Source organism: Hypomesus transpacificus, chromosome 20 (genome assembly GCF_021917145.1).
Source record: "Hypomesus transpacificus isolate Combined female chromosome 20, fHypTra1, whole genome shotgun sequence".
Taxonomy (NCBI): Eukaryota; Metazoa; Chordata; class Actinopteri; order Osmeriformes; family Osmeridae; genus Hypomesus; species Hypomesus transpacificus.
In genome coordinates, this window is record NC_061079.1 from 926,618 (window position 1) to 946,167 (window position 19,550).

General features: G+C 43.6%; 1 protein-coding gene across 11 annotated transcripts in view; it reads right to left on the minus strand.

Moving 5' to 3' along the window:
* The window catches only part of ncam1a (neural cell adhesion molecule 1a), a 155,154-nt gene extending 146,116 nt beyond the window's left edge, over positions 1–9,038 (minus strand). For 6 of the 11 annotated variants that reach the window (XM_047042935.1, XM_047042933.1, XM_047042932.1 and 3 more), the window contains exon 1: positions 8,810–9,038. In XM_047042935.1, coding sequence (XP_046898891.1) covers positions 8,810–8,861 — 52 coding nt within the window. In that variant the 5' untranslated portion in view covers positions 8,862–9,038. The remainder of the gene's footprint in view (positions 1–8,809) is intronic. The other 5 variants (XM_047042939.1, XM_047042938.1, XM_047042937.1 and 2 more) reach the window with 1 other exon arrangement.
* Positions 9,039–19,550: the final 10,512 nt, after the last annotated feature.

Genomic DNA, 19,550 nt, shown 5'->3' on the forward strand with positions numbered 1-19,550 from the left:
CTTCAAACAAATAGGCCTGCTTCTTTGCAGGTCAGAGCGGTCGAGGCGCAAGGGAGCGCGGGCTATTTCTGCTCCTAATCAGGATAATCTGTTAAACTCCTTCGAAGCTAACAGCTCCTGGAGGTATCTGTGCTGTCTCATCAACATCTGCTCTTGCCCTGTTTGCCTCCTCTATCCACCTGCCCAGAGAAATGGGGCAAAACAGAGATGGGACATGGCTGATATCAAAACACCCTGCTTATTGGCAGCCTGTAGACAGATTGAATGCCCCTAAAGATGACTGACTTGGCAACGTGCACCGACGGGTCATCCCCTTTTAATCTGCCCAGATCTCACTTCTCCTCAGCCTTTCATCAGCCGCTAATGAGAGATCAGTCTGACACTGGACCCTCAAATGAGAACTTCCAGAACACACAGTTATTGGTTCTGATTGGTTCGTCCATGACACAGCAATGTTTTACAGTGCAAGGACACAGTGTTCTTTAGAAAAGAGAGATAAATAGCTGCCAAGTCGAAGCTAGGGTGAGATATCCAGGGTTGAGAGGAGAAATAGGAAATCTTTAAAAATCTGGGGCGATCATAGACAAGTGCACCAGACATTCCTGACCCTTAACTGAAGGTTTGCTGAAGAAGGACATTGATTATATCAGTGCAGATACAGGCCACAGGCTCAAGTCCCAAGAGTGGGAATTAAATAGGAGGCAAGACAACCTTGTTCTTTGTGATTGGGCCTTCAATCAACCTCCAACCAGAGAGCAGATGTCAGGTCTGTCCATCCATCAGTCAGACCGTTGGCATGGAGGAAACTGATACTGACATTAGATTAAAAGTTCATCTGGGGTTTACAGAACCTTCCCAACAGTCAGGGCACGGCTTTCTGACAGTAAAAGGATTCAAAGTACTCGGTCAGTTGTATTTATAGAAAAATGGTAGTAATTCAGGATGTCACTTTAGTACAATGCTTTCTGGTCCTACTGAAGCTAAGAAATGACTTCCAAGAGGTGCGACCAGAACCATTTCACTGGCCCTGAAGCCTGGGAAGAAAGAAAGAAAAAAAGAAAGAAAGAGGATGTGTTTGTTTCACTGATGCTACAATTTCGGAATTAAACAAAACACAGGCCAGATGAACGAGTTGTAGTAAATGTTGTATATTGTGAGCAGTAAAGATGTAGGGATAGAATTGGGAGTAAAATATAATAAGCATCTTAGAAGGTCTGAGATTGGTCACGGTTCAGGATTATATAACAGGATTTGTGGTCATAGAGAGAGAGAGCGAGAGAGAGAGAGAGAGAGAGAGAGAGAGAGAGAGAGAGAGAGAGAGACAGAGAGAAAGAGCATCACCTCCTCTTTCAATGAGTCTTATTACTGATGATGGGCCTCAACACAACAACGGAAAACAATCAATTCAGCCGTGCTCTCGCTCTGTCTCACTCTATCTCTCCCTCCCTCCACCCCCTCCCTCTCCCTCCTTCCTCCACCCCCTCTCTCTCCCTCCCCCTCTCTCCCTTTCTCCATCCCTCCACCCCCTCTCTCTCCCTCCCCCTCTCTCCCTTTCTCCTCCCTCCACCCCCTCTCTCTCCCTCCCCCTCTTCCCCTCTCTCCCTCTCTCTCTCCATCTCTTTTTCTCTCCCTTCTTCCACCCCCTCTCTCCCTCTCCCTCTCTCTCTCTCCCTCTCCCTCTCTCTCCCTTTCTCTCTGTCCCTCTCTCTCCCTCTGTCTCTCTCCCTCTCTCTCTCTCCCTCTGTTTCTCTCCCTCTGTCTCTCTCTCTCTCTCCCTCCCCGACCCTTCAGCCCCTCCCTGATGATACTTTCTTTTGTCGTCTCATTCTTTCTCTTCCTCCACCCCCTCTCCCCCTCCCCTTCCTCCACCCCCTCCCCCTCCCCCCTCCTCCTCCACCCCCTCCTCCTTTGTTTCCCTCCCTCCTTCATTGCCGGGTGAATAGAGAGGTGCCAGCAGGGACTGGGTCTTTATGAGTTCTTCTTTCATATTGTTTTAGTGCATAACCCTAATAAATCACAGGCCTCCCTATTCTTAGAGAGCTAAGCAGCTTGACCACAGACAGGACAGAGTCACCCCACATTCAGGTTCTTGAACAGGGTCACATTGGGACATTGTTAAAAGGCTCTTTCACATCGAGGCTGAGAAAGATTTGGAGTCGGAGGAGTCTTATTGCTGTGGCCAGCAAGAAAACATGATGTTTAAATATCGGACTTTTGGTAACGACGGCATATGACCCAGCAGTTTCTTGATGAATCGAGTATTCAACACATATTCATCAGTATTCAGTCTACCAACCACCTGCTACAGCGCAGCACCAAAACATCACCATTCATCCTGTCCAGTTGCGGAGGTTTGTTTTCAAATCTGGGTGAGATTTGTGGGGAGACAACTTGTATAACTGAGGATATACTCTCTGCCCTTCATGGCTTTATAGAACAGAGATAGTTAGAGCTAGACAGGACACGTGAGGGAGGGAGAGAGAGAGAGGAAGACATGCAGAGATGGCCCGAGTTGGAATCGAACCCGGGTCGCTGCGTGTGGGCCCCTGCCCGATGAGCTCTCGGGGTGGCCCCAGAAGGACTTGATTTCAAACCCATCCTGATGTGTGGCTCAAGGTCTGGTGGCCAACGGCATTAAAGAGTCAGAGACTGAAGGGTGACAGAGCAGCAATTACACCTGACTGTCCATAATCGTTTGTAGACGTGCATCCTGCCGCCTATTGAATGGCAGGCCTTACAGGGCTCTGTACGGGTGTGCTGTCTGTACCGTCGCTTCACATCTCCACACACATGAAGAAGAAATTAAAAGGCAACTGTCTGTAGTGGTATCACCTCCTCTATCTTAAATTCATTTTGCTGGTTTCACATTTAGAGTAGATATCCAAGCCAACAGAAGATAGTTTATGTGATTCAAATCATTGCCTGTAGACACAAACTCAATATCCATTTCATTAAGCTTTGAGAGGACGTCTTTTTTCTTCTTTTGCAGAGAAATGAAAGAACTCATTAATATTTCTCTGTTCTTCTAGTTGCCTCAATAATTATTTTTCTCCTCGCTGTTTGTCTCCACTTAAAGTTCTCATCACATACTATTCAGAAAGTCTGAGCTTTAGTTGAATATAGAGGGGGATGTTTGATATGCTATAGGTGTGGAAATTAATTGGCCTTTTAAAAAATATGCTGATGCTTTTCAAAAACAGAAAAACCTCTTTAAGAGACAGAAGTGATTGTCTGCGCGCACGCTTAGTCAAACCGTGTTCTAATACCAGTCAGAAGCTTCTTCAAATAGTTTCTAATCTATTATATATCACACCCCTCGTATGACCAGCTCGCCTCGGCTTCCGCGCACCAAGAGGGCGAGGCCAATTTAAGAAGTAAACAACACCAGAGGAGCCAGTCTCGCTCCCCATCTCCCTCAGGACTCCATGTTGTTTTACTCTACACACACACAAGACGCTCCAGGAGTAACCGAGACACCTGCGCAAGCCCAGCCAGGACCAGCCAGGGACAAGGAGGCTAGGCCAAACAGGGGACGAGGAGGCTAGACCAATCAGGGGACGAGGAGTCTAGACCAAATCAGAGGACGAGGAGTCTAGACCAATCTTGGGGACGAGGAGGCTTACCCCAAGGGTGAGCTCAGATCTGTTACTAGGCATTACATCATTGTGATTAGTCACTACCTGAGCTTGAGGGACCATGGAGAACACTCAGCCCTCCAGTTCTCCTGGTGGAACCCTCCCCTCCCCCTCATCCCCCTCCTCCCCTCCCAACCCCCAACCTTTGAGGCTGTGTTTGTCTGCTGGTACGCTAGGCGCTAAAGGGTGTGGGTGTGGGTGCGTGTCAAAACATTCATGGCGGATGCTTTTTGTTTTCTCCATATGTGTGTCTGTGAAGGTTGTGTGTGTCGTACAATCCCTCTTCTTGTGTCTTGGTTTGCCAAGGCCTTTCCACTCCAACGAAGAACTGAATCTTTTCAGACAGCAGGGGGGTGAAGGGTGGGGGGGGTCGGAGGAGGGTGAAGGGTGGGGGGGGGTCGGAGGAGGGTGAAGGGTGGGGGGGGGTCGGAGGAGGGTGAAGGGGGGGGGGGGGGGGGGGGGAATGTGTTTGTGGGGGGTGGGGGTACATCGCCTTTCAGAATGACAAACCCCCCTTTTCTCTTTTTCCCTCCAATACACTATAGGACGCCTTCAGAGCTTACACAATGCAAATCAGTCTGGGTTCCTATTCATGAATTGATTAATATGCAAAGACAGGCCATCCTTATCAAACAGAAAGCCATGGAAAAATACAACTCAATGCCAGCGGAGTCATTTTACATTTTGTAACAATTTTTGTGCTTTCATTGGTTTAGATTTTAGGATAAAGGTAAAATAAAGAAGTCCTTTGATTTATTTGAAACTGAAACAATGTTCTTGATTAACTTCATTTTGATTAACTCAATATTTAGACATCTTAATTGGTACTGGATTTTATGTTGTTTGTACCACAGTCACTCTGTAAACTAACAATTACGAGTTGTGATGAAATAAACAGACAATTTAAGCTTCTATCATGCTCAGCTCTGGAATTCGCAAAGAGCCTTATGAGTGAGGATAACATAACCATAAGCCAAAAGACTGAAGCAATGCGATATAAACAAGGTTATGGTGAAGGCTCGTGTCTCAACAAACAGGTTTTGTTTCACATTGAATCATCTTTAGCCTGGTGCAGCAGCAGAGCAAAACAGTAATTTATTGCTTACTTAATTTATTACCGTGGGACTGAAGTCTTGTCCAAGAACAGCAGAATACTTAAACTTTTATACTTTTGAACTGGAATTCAAAGAGCGCCTCTTTCAGTTTATGTTCCATGAAGAACACTCGTGCTTAGGATGAAATCAATCCCTCTAAATGTGCCTTATCTAAGAACCACAGAAAATCACATTTGGCCTTGCAAAATTGAATTGCCGCCCCATCTCCACCACTGCCTGTGAACTACCCTAGACACATTGGTCCCCCCTAACCCTAACCCTAACCCTAACCCTAACCCTAACCCTAACCCTAAATGTGCCTTATCTAAGAACCACAGAAAATCACATTTGGCCTTGCAAAATTGAATTGCCGCCCCATCTCCACCACTGCCTGTGAACTACCCTAGACACATTGGTCCCCCCTAACCCTAACCCTAACCCTAACCCTAACCCTAACCCTAAATGTGCCTTATCTAAGAACCACAGAAAATCACATTTGGCCTTGCAAAATTGAATTGCCGCCCCATCTCCACCACTGCCTGTGAACTACCCTAGACACATTGGTCCCCCCTAACCCTAACCCTAACCCTAACCCTAACCCTAACCCTAAATGTGCCTTATCTAAGAACCACAGAAAATCACATTTGGCCTTGCAAAATTGAATTGCCGCCCCATCTCCACCACTGCCTGTGAACTACCCTAGACACATTGGTCCCCCCTAACCCTAACCCTAACCCTAACCCTAACCCTAACCCTAAATGTGCCTTATCTAAGAACCACAGAAAATCACATTTGGCCTTGCAAAATTGAATTGCCGCCCCATCTCCACCACTGCCTGTGAACTACCCTAGACACATTGGTCTGGAAACAGCGTAATGAATACCATCACCACTGACCACAAGATCTATGACGGGGAAACACGCGAGATGAACAGATCAAACTAAGAACTTGTAGTTCCCTTCCCTATGACGGACACACCAGGAGAGGAATATGTTGTTATTGATGGGAAAATAAGTTACCATCGCCTTCAAAAGCTACAAAGGAAGACAGCATTTATTAGCAGTGGATACACAAACAAGACACATTTTACAGCTCGAACACAAGCTGTCACTATCTGCATTGCAGAAAAGGGCAACAGAATTGTGTGTCACAGCAAATACAGTCCTCCTCCAACTGAGAAACAGACTGAGCTTGAAGTATGCAGCAGGATTTTTAAATTCATATCCCATTCTAAGCAACACACCAGACCATGAGACTTATAATTTTCCCTTGTTAGGGTCCTTTTTACAGTTTCCCTTTCACAGAAATAGGCAATCTTATTTTCATAGAGGCTTGCCACAAAGCTAAAGTCTTGCCACAGAGCTGAAGTACCAGATGGTAGCCATCTTGGATTTGTTTACTTTTTTTCCCCCATCCACAACTGTTGACTAATCCCAAACTTCGCCCTCTTTTTGAGGTCGACGTAAACAACCCATTTCTTTCTCAAAAGTCTTTAAAACTACAATTTTTTTTATGTTCTTCTCGTTTTAAAACTTTAAAGTACTCCTTGAAACATGCAATGCCTTCACAGAAAAACTGTCCTGAGATTGTGGCTTCCTAGAGAATGTATTGAATGCCATGCATGACAGTGTTATTGCGCTGTATGGCAGGCCCTGGCATTTGGCTTGCATTTCTAGTGACACGAGTACCGAATAGCTCAGGCCCCCTGGAACAGCTGCGCTCTAATATTAACACCAACACAGTACCATGTCATGGGCTTGGTTCCTGCACCACTACCTCCAGTCTCAAATCACATTGTTCCTCTTTGGGATACTCAAACATTGACAGGAGAAACCAAATATAGAAACTCCATTAAACTGGCGCTGAGCAATCAAGGGGGACGTACATTAAGTAAACAGTCTGGAAAGGTGATGCGATTCCTCAAAATTTGCTTCTTCCTCCAAAGACATCTATGAGTCTGTCGAGGGTGTTTCTTTGTGTGCATTCAGGCTGAAAAACTGAAGCAATCACCTCCTACTGTTCTGAACCAGAACACTTAACACATCCAAACTCACAGTCTCTGTGTCCTTGTGAGGCAAGATAAGGTACTTTCATATTCGGATTCCGCCTGTGAAATTGCATTGAATTTCATAAAGTTCTGGTTGTGATCTAAGCCCTGCCATGTCTCTTGCCCTAAGTTTTAAGTCACATGGCATCACAACTGAATTATCAGTGAAGTACAACTGGAAATTAATAGTTTAATTACATTGTTCCAGCACAAATTGTTAAATCCTGCTTCTCTAAGAGAGTATTACTGTCAGGCCCAATCACTTAATTAGCCCAGGCCATTTAAATACAATTATTTATGTTTTTCTCTTTGGGGGAACTATGGCAGTGGTATAATGTTACCATGATCCTGTATTATAATAAAGAAGAGACTTGTTAATAGTCTTTAGACTGCAAGCTGTTCTTAACATCCCCCTACCGTTCTGTGGGCAACTTAAAATACAGGTTGTTTGTTTTTTTACTTGAGGGGGAAAAAAACGTTAATCTTCTTAAAAATGCTCAGTTGCCATGGATATGTGTTTCATTAGGTGGCGTTAGTGTTTGTAAACAAATGAAGCATCTTGGGCGAAACATTTGTTTTCTCTGTTAATCGTTGTCGAGGGTGTGTTTGAGTCTGCCTGTGTCACGGGAGGTTGGGACGGGAGGGGGAGGGAAGGTCAGGGACGGGGGGACGGGGGAGGGGTAAAATAACGGGTCCCCTCCCGCCGAGTAAGTACCTCGCATTCTGATTGGAGCGCATTGTTTACCACAAATGTATTAAGACAAGGCAAGAAGGACAATTCTGTTAAATATAACATCACTGAACAGAAATGATACCCCCCCCCCCCCCTTTAACCAGAAAACACACAAACACCAACACACTGTAGTGACAGATACTTCGTGCCACCATATTTCCAAAAAATCTATATTCAATTCAGACAAAGTCAGTGGCTATCCATAGCTTTGACGAGAACATAGTGGGTTGGGTCGAACACCGCCTCACAAATCAGTGTAGCACATGCAATTTAGTTCAGTGCTAACATCAACTAAATAGAATGGAAGTTGGAAAGTAACTAATCAAAGAAAGTTCTGAAATAGGCTAGTTCAGTCACGTTTTTATTCTTATAGCCACACTCTATAGACTTAAAATGAACCAACATCATATACATGAGTTTACATTCAATTTATGGAAAAATATTCTGGCTTAATTTCATTTAAAATAAAATGAGTCAGACTGCTCATTTTTCCCACGTCTCTTGAATTCACCGTAAACAGCGTTTCTGAGCAAGTGCGTCGCCAAATTCGTTTGCAGGTGCGGATGGAAACAAAGCATGCCCATAAGCAGTCGACCCTCGGAGCTTATTATTGAGTACTGAATTAACGGAACTGGTGATAAATTGTAGACTGTTAGGCCTGTTCTTGTTGTAAATGTAATAGGGTATGTATATAGAAATACACGGGCATAGGCTATAGGATAAGGAGACTGCTGGGGTATTTGGCTTGCACAAAGGACCGTTGGGACTCGTCTCTATAGACCTGAATGCATCAATCTTTAGAAGCTAATCCAAACCGTAGCAACAACAACAAATTCGAGTCATGATAAAACTGTTTGCAAAAGTGTCAAAAAAAAGTACGAACCATGAAAAAAGTGATTTACTTTAAGGCGTCATTACCCTTTAACCACACGATTTAGGGATATCAGGGACATCGATTTGATTTATAATTTACGTTACAAAGTGATGCTCCAATATGCGTCAATTTTGTCCTATTGGGGGCTTTTAAATATCCTCGCTTTTAGGATTGGCTACTTTGTTCAATATCGGAGATGATGGGAATGTGTTCATAACCTCTGAATATCCCATCGCGACAGTTCCAGTCTGAGTGAACTAACTGTCCATTCTAGAGGCACAGCACAGAAGACGCAATTTGCAATTGAGCGCGCTGGTAGGATGCTTCTAGATATCCGTAACTGGATTGAAAACTTGCAAGCACTGATGTACAAATGGGCCATCTATAGTAATTACTATAAGCATAAATCTATAAAAAAGCACTTACCTGCATAGCCAAAGAAGAGCAATGCCCAGATGAGATCCCTTGTTTTAAGCATTGCAATCTCTCACAAAGATATTCTCCTTGAAGAATAGATGCAGTTGGTCAGTTGATGTCGACGTTAAAATATATTTTCGTTTTCCAACTATGCTGGTATCAGTAGGATATGAATTGGTCCTTGCCTCTACCCGATACGCACGCGAACAGCTCGCAGAGTGAGTGACAAGAAGCAGCCGTAGCACACACACAACACGAATTAATCCGCCCGGACAAGCGTGTTGGCGCTCATACAGTTGAAGGGGATGCTACAACAAACTAGTGCGCTTAATAGGGAGATTGCTGCTGCCGCTTCACACAGGGAAACGGCAGATGGTGTGCTCGGAAAATCTTGTAATGGAGTATTGGGAGTTATAAGGATTAGGAATCTCAGGAGCCTAAATGTTTGTTGTGCTCCGATGAATAACACCTACATTATCTTACTGTCGTTTTTTCTTTTTTTAAGGGAATGCAAATAACAGTGAAAGAGACAAATAATTTGTCAAAAATAAAGTAGTTCACTTGCTGGTGTGACGGAAAACATGCTTTACAGTACGCGTCGAACGTACACAATTTTCCATATTTGACCTTTCCAAAAATGGGCCTCTCTTTTAATATTACAGTTCTGTCACCTAATAATCCGTCTTCGCAACGCTTGTTTAATGTCTGTTAGAACCCAGGCTCTGTTTTACGCCCAATTACACAGCGCGGAGATACCTGCCTGGGCCGGCCAATGGCATGAATAATCAGACAGTTCCTACTTTCAGCTGGCTGGATCCGTCTCACCATCTGGTCATGACAGCGACGCACCCGGTGGCCTAATTAATACGACGCTTCCAGTAAAAATGGGGCATCTTTTTGCAGTGCATCACCAAAGTCTCATCTGAATAAAAAAGAAAAGTGCACATTCACTATCTCTTCCGCCATCCCATCGAACCAGAAATTGACAAAACCCATACCCATCCCTCAAGAGCGGCTAAACACTTCATGCTGAGTAAGCAGACCACGTTTCATTTATGTTGTTTTCACGGTGACTACAGCAAGTAAATCATTACGGCAGGTGCAGACGATCCAGTCTGCGTTCATAAAGGACGGTGAGGTGTTTCTTTAGCGACTTGATTAACAGTCCACTCAGCACTTTGCACGCGCTCTATTGCACAGAGTTATTCAGCAGTGCTGGCCCTGATAGCCACGCTAACACTCGAGCCTGCTCATGGCATCAAAGAGATCAAAGCAATGCAAGGTTTGTAATATTCTATAGAGGAAAAAAAACTCACCTTGCGTTTTGATGTATATTTCATGAATTGAATATGGATCTCATGTAGGCTACTGTGTACAGACAGTGCATACATGCTGTGCATCTACACAGTAGTCCTAAACAATATACTCAATGCCTCCGCCTCTAGACATAGGTCAACAGTAATAACTGTGATGTATAAAAAGACTGTATAAAAAGTGTGTATAGCAAGTGCTTGATAGTAAACATCTTCTGATGCATGACCAATTCTAATTCAGTCTCTTGACATGTACAGAAACACAGCTAAGATGATCCTGTTTGTCAAAATGGTGGGAGCTATGAGTCAAATTGTTATGCTTATTGCTCACTCGTAGTTATTTTATCCTTTAGACTTGAGTCCATTTCCTTCCTCTTGTCAGATCGGTGACAAGTGATCCACCATTTACCATCCAACGCAAAATACTGCATGCTCAGACGTAAGTTGAAACGCATTCTTATTTTCATTCTGTTTGTTCAGAAGTTCACCTGAGTCACTGTAGAGAACTTTTTAAGGCATCTAACGAGGGAGTTCCAAGTGTTATGAATTGTGTTTCCTTAAACTCTGGTTTGGATTTGGTCAATGGCATGGATAAAGCTACACAAATAGCCTGTGCTGTTATTCCAGCCAAGTTAAAATCCAAACCCTGGACCATTGAACATCTGTAAAATGAATCACAAAATGGAACAAAAACAGGACAAGGAACGAAAATAATCTCGTGGAGGATATTGTTCCTGGTAGTCGACACCACAGTCCTAGAAGCCTTCTGTCTGGGGTGTTTGTGAAGCCTGTCCACAGGATTTACACAAGATAAGGTCTGGGAAATACGAGAGTATCTAAACTGAATGATGAATACCTTCACACAAATTTGTTTGCCTTTCGCTCCCTCCTTCAAGGCCTTCACGTGATGGATTACGTTGTATTTGATGAAGACTGGTTGTTCCAAAGGGGGAACACTAATTAGGGTTCCCCCACTCAGTAGACACTGATAACGTTTACCTTCAACAACACAACAACACTACAGCCAGGAGTGAAGTCAATTAAAGACGGTACAACTTGTGCTTATGTTCTCACAGGAAATAATAGCCAATGCCTGTTGCCTGAGGAGAATAGGCAGTATTTTGTTCAGTTAGATATTTTTCTTTTTTCCTAAAAACCCACTTTCATTACTCCTGGATCCAGTGTACCTGAAACACCACATATGTAACTGTAACACACACATGTAATTGGTAACATACATGTAGCTGTAACACACACATGTAAATGTGAAAACAGACGATCCACAATGTTCTCTGAACGAAAATGTGTCATTTTCCAAATTCTCCCCAGAAAATTAACTGAAACCAATAAGTCTCAGGTTGGGAAAAAAACTGATTTTCTTTCAGTAAACTTTCAAATTGGGTCCGATAGACCTGAACCTTAACATGAGGGTTGAAAGCATCTAGTTAACGATAGAAGCACGTCCATCGCTACACTGCGTGGGCACATCCAGATTCCCTGAAAACAACTTAATTAAATCATTTAATTATTTACAATTAGCAACCGATTTTTCTGGTTAACTTCATATTAGCTTCTTTATTTGCCAGCAAATGGCAATTTCCAACTGACACGTCTTGCATTAACCTGTATCCTGAGGAACACACTCAAAGCTTTGTTCTATCCACGTCTTGAAGAATCACTCGAGTGATTGCAAGTTACGAACAAGTGCATCAAGAAATTAAAACTTGTCTTTCCAGATACATTGTCTCCATCTGTATAACAGATGTGACCTCTGCCATTGCATGGCTCGTTGCATGCATGGCTCATTGCATGCATTTATACGAGTCTTAATTTCATTGTGGCCATTTCACCTCACCTCGAAAGAGGGAATGCACTTAAACAAAATAAATCCATACAAATATATAAGGGGGGCCCATTTGTTGCCATGCCAACCAGATGCACGGGGGCGGTTGAGGCTAACCGTGTTGAGGCCTCCTGTTTAAGGATTGCTGCCGGCTGTGATTAAAATGGTGCTGTTCACATCAGCAGCCCTGGTATGTTAGCGAGCCAACAGCCCGGATGCATCTACGTTCTTCACATGGATACAACGGAAGCCCTGACTGAGACTCGTCAAATACTCGTTCGGACAAACCACTACATGGAACGACAGTGGTTTGTCCAAAAGTATACATCAATATAGTATACATGAATACTTGTGGGCATTTTTTATCCTTTATTGAACAGTTTTCTAATGACGTGACACATGAAAGGCTTAGAGAGAAAGAGAGAGGGACAAGAGACAGGATTTGAAACCAGGATGTGGTTAGGCTTCAGCCTAGATAGTACACGCACTTATCCGGTGAGCTACCAGGGCGCCCCAAAGCGCTGTCCTTTAACCGAGTCTGTGGAGGCGATGCGGTCTGTGGGAAACCCACATGGGACATCTGATACCACACCTTAGACATGGCGCATCCATAAACACCAGTCTTCGTTTAGACCAGGGGTGTAGCATTCATTAGACTTACACGTCTTACATGAACCACTCAGTCTTTCGCTTTTTTGAAAACGGCAAATCTGACCCCCCACCACCCAAACACACAAGCGATTTTTATTGAGGCGCATCGTGGGTTATTAGGAAAAGCTGTCCCATCCCAGTTTGAAAACAAACCTGCGCCCCAGGTTCGGACGGCCAGTTTGGTGCTTGAAACAGATCAATAGATCGCACCTGTGGCAAGACAGCCAAGATCCTGGAGCCAACCGTCTCTGCTACGCTGGGCTTCAGGGGGAAAACAAAGATTTTGCGTTGCCTCCAAAGCACAGCTTTAAATATTTACTTCTCTGTTAAGATGTAAGGATCTTAATACAGAACTATAAATAAATACAGGACCGTAGACAAGATTATTTGAGTTATTCCACTGCAAGACTTCAGTAATATGAAGTGTAGTGTATTTAGAAGTTTAGGTGTGTCCCCTTTTCAGCTAGAAGAGTAACAGTTGAAGTGTTTTCCAGTACAAATATGCCTTTGTTGGTTATGTAACATAACTAATGGAAGAGAGGTCAGAGAGGTTAAGGTGAGAAGCAGAGCAACAGAGGGGTCTACGGTCAATTGTGAAAATATGTAGCTTGCAATGACGAGCCATTAGCCAGCTGCTCGAATTTCCTTTTAATGCAGTTTAACAGTACGCAGCCTACACAATGGTCCTTCATTTTCCCTTCCTATGGATTCAGGGCCAGTACGGTATGTTCTGATCTAATGTGTACTTGTGAGTCAGGTAGTGAACACACACAAGCACTTTGTTGTTTTGTGTGATTAAAAACACGAAGTGAGAACTGCTACTTTTGAATGAGTTTATTTTCTGTACCTCTGTTGTGAATATGCAGCTAACTAAAAGGCCATATGGCCCTGTATTGAATGAATATAACTTCCACAAGTTCTGGCCGGTGTCTTTCTGTTGATGTGCAGTATGTCTGTGATGCCGAGCGATGGAGCCTACTCGTAGTGCAGAGAACAGCATTCTTGCATAGAGAGATCTATTTTTATTGATTTTCCTGTCATAATGTTTTGGGGTTCTGGATTTAAAACCAAATTGCCATCGCTCCCTGACGTGCGACATATAAGCAATACGGCTTCTTCATCCAACCATCTGAGAGATGTTTTCAAACCCAAAACAGAAAAATTCTAATGAAAGTCTTCAAAGTCCACAGCCACATCGACCCCTGACCTTTCCACTTCCTTGTGCAAAATGGAAGACCTGACCCCTTTTCCCCCAAAAGAAGCTGACATGTTCCAAAACAAACATGGCTGAAGACTAGCAAGGTGTAGGTCAGAGCAATTACTTTGCTAAGAAAACAACATTACTGCCTTGCTTGTCACCACTTATCTGACAGAACCGTGTTGGTTTTGCAGCAGATAAACCCAGGGAAGATTGATAAATATCCTTATCTACTGAACGTACCAAACTCTTCTGCCCACTAGAACTGCAACGTAGAGAGTCCTTTTTATGATACCCATCTGTTCAATTAAATGCCGATTGTTGTCTTAAAATGGAAACTTCTGAGTGGCTCTAAATCCATTTATTTGTTCACGGCACCAACGAAGACCAGGGTTTGTAAAAAGAGATTGTGCGGTCAGACAGTGGCCAGAAAAATAGCCCTTTTGAAGTGGTTTAGAGTGAGGGAGAGGTATGAGGAGTGTAGTTGTCCTGCATGGCACTGTCAGGCCAAATAGTGTCCTACCTGACGTCACAATGCCGTTCCGAAGCAAGGACGCGTCCATCGCTATGCCGACCTTAAATTCCTGAGATGTTTACGCGTGCTAGCAGGAAACTGTCATGGTTGCTATACTGGTTACTAGCTAGGAAGTTTTGTATTTAGGCTTATTTAAACCAGTTTATTCTACTCTACTATTTAAAGTTTTCACTCGTTCGACATTCCTGAGACAGCAACGCGCGCAGGTAGAATACTATACGTGTTGCCTTCCCGGTCTGTTAAAATTGATGCTAAATAAGTGAATTCTTTTGACGAAAACAATTAGCCAGCTAGCACTAGCTATCAAACGAGTGAAAACTTTAAATAGTAGAGTAGAATAAACTGGTTTACATAAGCCTAAATACAAAACTTCCTACCTAGTAACCATTATAGCAACCATGACAGTTTCCTGCTAGCACACGTAAATATCTCAGGAATTTAAGGTCGGCATAGCGACGGACGCGTCCTTGCTTTGGAACGGCATTGTGACATCAGGTAGGACACTATTTGGCCCTAGGACACTATTTGGCCTGACAGCACCACTGAACGGCGACAGTAGCATGACGCAACGGTGGCAGCTGGGTCAGTCATCACGAATGGCTTTCAGAGAGCCGGATTACTTCTGCGGAAAATGTAGATGCAGCAACCCATCAGAAATCTTAACACCCTGTAATTTGAGGAGGCGTTAATCTTTAAATAAAAAAACTCGCTCAGCATGTGGTGAATAAGATTGGCATCAACTGATTGGTGGACGTTTTTGTATGACAACATCCTTTACACGGTACCAGGAATGGGTCCTCCAAACTGTGTATTATTAACTGTTAGCATAACGATTAGGCTAAGTGGGAATATATTTATACACATTAGGGTGCAAAGGTCTGGGACAACCAGTTATATACTTTCATTTTGTATTTGTTTCAAAAAGATTATAAGGTTTTGTACAAATTATGTTCGTATTTGGCATGTTCGTCTTTTTCCCCTTTAATGACGTTTGAATCCTACTGTATTTACAAACATATCAACATATAAACATTTACCCATATGCTGCTATTGCAAACACAACCACGTTTTAAGTGAGCAATTCTCAAACTGTTTGTGTTTGAAGTACTTCAGTGTCTGTCCTCAGGTTAACAACAAGGAGGACAAGCCCTCAGCCCTCAGTCAAGAACAGCCTCTGAAAACCGTCTGAACCCCCCTGATAACCAGGAACCCCAGCGGCATCTGAGGAACATGACGTCCTGACGAGGCATCCTGTCCGTCACCGCGCTCGTGTGGAAAAGCACGTTCAAATAATGAAGTCAACGACGCATGCAGTCTATCTAGCCAATCACACTTGGGGGACACTATGTGACGACAACAACGGCAATAGAAATTTCTCCTGGTAGGCGACACTTCCAAGCGACGGTTAAAAGTGTCGACCGTCAAGTCATTTCTGTCGCTGACCTTTTCAAAAGTGTCTACGACCTAAGTGTAAATTGGGCTTCAGATGGAGGGTGTGGGTCGTCCAGGGAACTCACCCAAAGTGAGGCATGGTCGTACGTCCCTCCTTTAGCCGGCTGAAAACCCTCCTGTCCGTTACATGCCACATCTGATAACCTTATTCCTTGGCAATCAGAGCACACCTAAAGGACATGAAACAGATTACTCCAACAGGGTGAACAGGACTCGTGGCATCAAAGGATTCAGTTTGGAAAAAGCCTCCTTTGGATGAAATAACATACTTTGAACCTAGCACGGCATAGGAAATCTGTACTATCACATTACATCTTTACCAATCCCATTTTGCAAGTACAAAGGATGTCCTCAAACTTGGGGGGGAAAGAAAAAGTGTAATCATTGTTTAGTGTACTTGTGTCAATCATAGCCAGGAAATGAACCAGGAAAATAAAACGATAGATCCTGCTTAAGGAACCTGGGTACAAATTCTGTAATCTTCTGGTAGAAAGCAAGTGTATTTTGGTGCAATATACTCTGAAATGTTATGTTCTAATGTCTAAAAAATTTACATTGAGAAAAAAAAGTTTAAAAAAAAAAACGAACAAACAAAAGCCCCACAACAGAACACTGTCTATTCGATTCTATTCAAAGTGCTGCTTACTGGACGTCCAACTGTGCTGAAAGCCTGGACGCTCAAAACCCCTCTGGCACATTCTTAAGTGGCTAATCAAGCTGTATTGACAGTAATGAAGATGTGTGACAGAGCCTGGGAGTGAAAGACATGGCTCCAGTGTTCAACTCCAGTAACTGTTGAACCTCACAGATCCTGGGCTCTTACATTAGCACCCTTGTAAATGGGAGGGAGGGAGGGGGAGGGGGGGGGGAGGGAGGGATTGATTGAAGGTCAATGGCACCCATATTGAACCTTTAATCCCGCACCACAAAATGACTCCCTGTTCATACCTGAGTCAACAGCCTGAAACTGTCCAGTCCAGAGATCCAAGAACAGAAACGCGGCTGGCTGTTTGGTAAACTTGACTTCCGACTGGCGGGCCAAACCGCTTTAACGAATATCCAACATCTACTACAGTTCTTAATGTATTAACCTTCTCTCAGCATTTACCTGAAGTTTACACATTCTGTGGGCCGCAGTCACGCAGGTTGGCAGTATTGAGTGGGCCGTGCTGCACTTTTGTCCACAAAGCAGGTCTTCGTTATAGTGTGGTCCAACACTTTGGCTAATTGACAAGTTTATTTATTTATTATTAAGTGCCCACACTATTCTGACCCAATCCACTTCATTGTGAGTTAGCGTACGATTTCAAGGAATAAACCGTGCACCTCATTTGATCCGACTGAGTGTGATTTGAATACGTACACAAAATCCCTTCCCTTGAAGTCCACGGTGCATCACTGACTGAGTTTCCCTTAAAACACATTTCAAGTGTATATCTCAACACACTCTCTAAATGAATTGTTTTAGATACTAATTACCTGTCAAACCAAACTGCTTTTCAGATGAGAAACAATCGATGAAGAGCTGGTGAAGGGACTGTTGTTCTACTGGGGGAAACAACAACAAAAAGTAAAAAAGGGAATAATAAGCTTTCACTGTACTGGTAAGTAAACCAGGTCTGACAGCAGAGGTAATTATAATGAATTATGGAAAGACTTGCTATTCTTCATCACCTTCCCTCACAGCGGATCCTCTCGGTGTTAGTGGGAGAAGCATGCTCACTGGGCTGTGAAACCAGAAGCATCTGACAGACACCATGAGTAGGGGAGTCCCCTGTCTCCCCTGTTTCCCTACCCCATCACCCCCTCTTTCTTTACCCATCCTCCATCCTGCTATCGAGTCTTCCCCCCCACCCCCCCCCCCCCCCTTCACGGTCCAGCTCCCTACTCTGCAGACTCTGTACCTGGTGTGAAGACCAGGGAGGATCACAGAACAGCCTGCTGTGTTCCCCAGGCAATATGGCGTCTGAGTTCTGTTCACCTTCCACCTCTCTGTTCTGCTCTTGTTAGCGTTTTCTTACCGCACGTCGGGGCCCAGAGACAGTCTGCTGGTCACTGCTGTGGCTAGAGCTGGGAGACTCTCACACGTGCACACATAACTCATCTCCCGCTGTCTCCAGCGTGACGACACAGACACACGCTCAACTGCTTCCAGATGAGATCCCGGGGCTCTGAGGAACAGCCGTCTGGACACGATACTGCCAATTAAGTTCTGAAAAGTGGCAGTTAGTCTTCATGGCTACTGTATGTGTGTGAAATTTCACGATGGTAGATTAATTCTTGGTACTGGAAATTCTTATATTTGCTTTACCATCCCATAAAAGAAGGAGTTTAGCCTAGGCTACCATAAAGGATTTAGTTGATGCATATCCTGGCTTTCTGGTATTTCCTTAGAAACAATGGCAAAAAAATGGAATCCCTCCCAACAAACTGAAGACTACCAGGAGGGTTGTCAGTCACACAAACCCCAAAGTTTAAAGTTGGGTTGGGCAAGTTTTGTGAAGCTAGCCTAGCTATTTTAGCTTCTGTTTGACACGATTCAAACCTAAATATCCCACCCCCTCCCTTCAAAGCCACTCCCACAAAAAACATGAACACGCCCCCTGACTACAGAGCTTACAGTGTAGCTAGTGTTAGCGTTGGTAAGTTATAGCTATGTTGGCAACATAGTTAAAGAGATACCCCCCAGAATACAACAAATCATAAATTGTTGTTGTATTCATAAATTAAATTAGCTGTCCAATCATTAGTCTTGGAGCGGTCTTAATGATTTGTCGTGTTTATTTCAGTCCTGTGATGCCCACAGATGTCGGATTGATTTCATTTTACTTTAAAACCGTTATAGGTAGGCCTATTGGTTGCTATCAAGATGTGAAGTTTATTTAGACAAATATGATAAAAAGTGCTTCTCAACAGATACCCTGCCTTTAACATAATGAAATGTCAAAGCTGTTAAAAGGTGCCGGAATTGCACCTTCTCAGTTCCCTCCTTTCATTTTGTGAAAAAAAGGTTTTGAAAAAAGCGATGTATTTCCCCAATAAAAGGTGTGGAAAAAAACGTGAGGCTTTGTGTCATATTGTGTGTGAAAAAAGGGTAAAATATTTTGACAAAAAACGTTTCCAAAACATTTGGAAAAGTTTACAAATATAACATAAAAACAGGTTTTTGTACTGTACTTTAATCTATTCTGTTTTAGGCCTCTCTGTTCTCTTCCCTCCTCTTCTCCAAAGTTTGAAGCTATCCACCTCGCTGTACAGTCGTGCTATACTTCAGGAATCTAGAAAAACAAATCAATAATCAGCTAACTCAAACCGAGATGAGTGGCATTTGGTCCTCCTCCGCTGTGAAGTAGCCCACTTCACCTCCACCCAAGTCTACTTGATTTACAACCAGGGTTTCGGTGATTACCTCCTGCACAAATAGGAGCATGGATGTGGAGAGGGGTGAGGGCCTCGGGTACGACAGAGGAGAAGAATGAATCAAAAACTCAGACCTGAAATGCAGGAACTGTGGAACTGCTGCACTGCAGTGAGGGAGAAGGACCATTTTGCATAATACATAAATTAATTCTGGGCCGCTGGTTCGAGGAACTCTCCAGAGACCTGCTTTTACTAAGCAGGAAATTAAAGCGAGAGGAGTCTGACAGATGGCCTGCACTACTTGAACTTGGGAGACAGTACGTGGCTATGAGTAGGATATAATTCCAAGTTCCGCGGAGAAAAACAGAAGTTCACCCAGCGAAGGCATCACCCTGCGT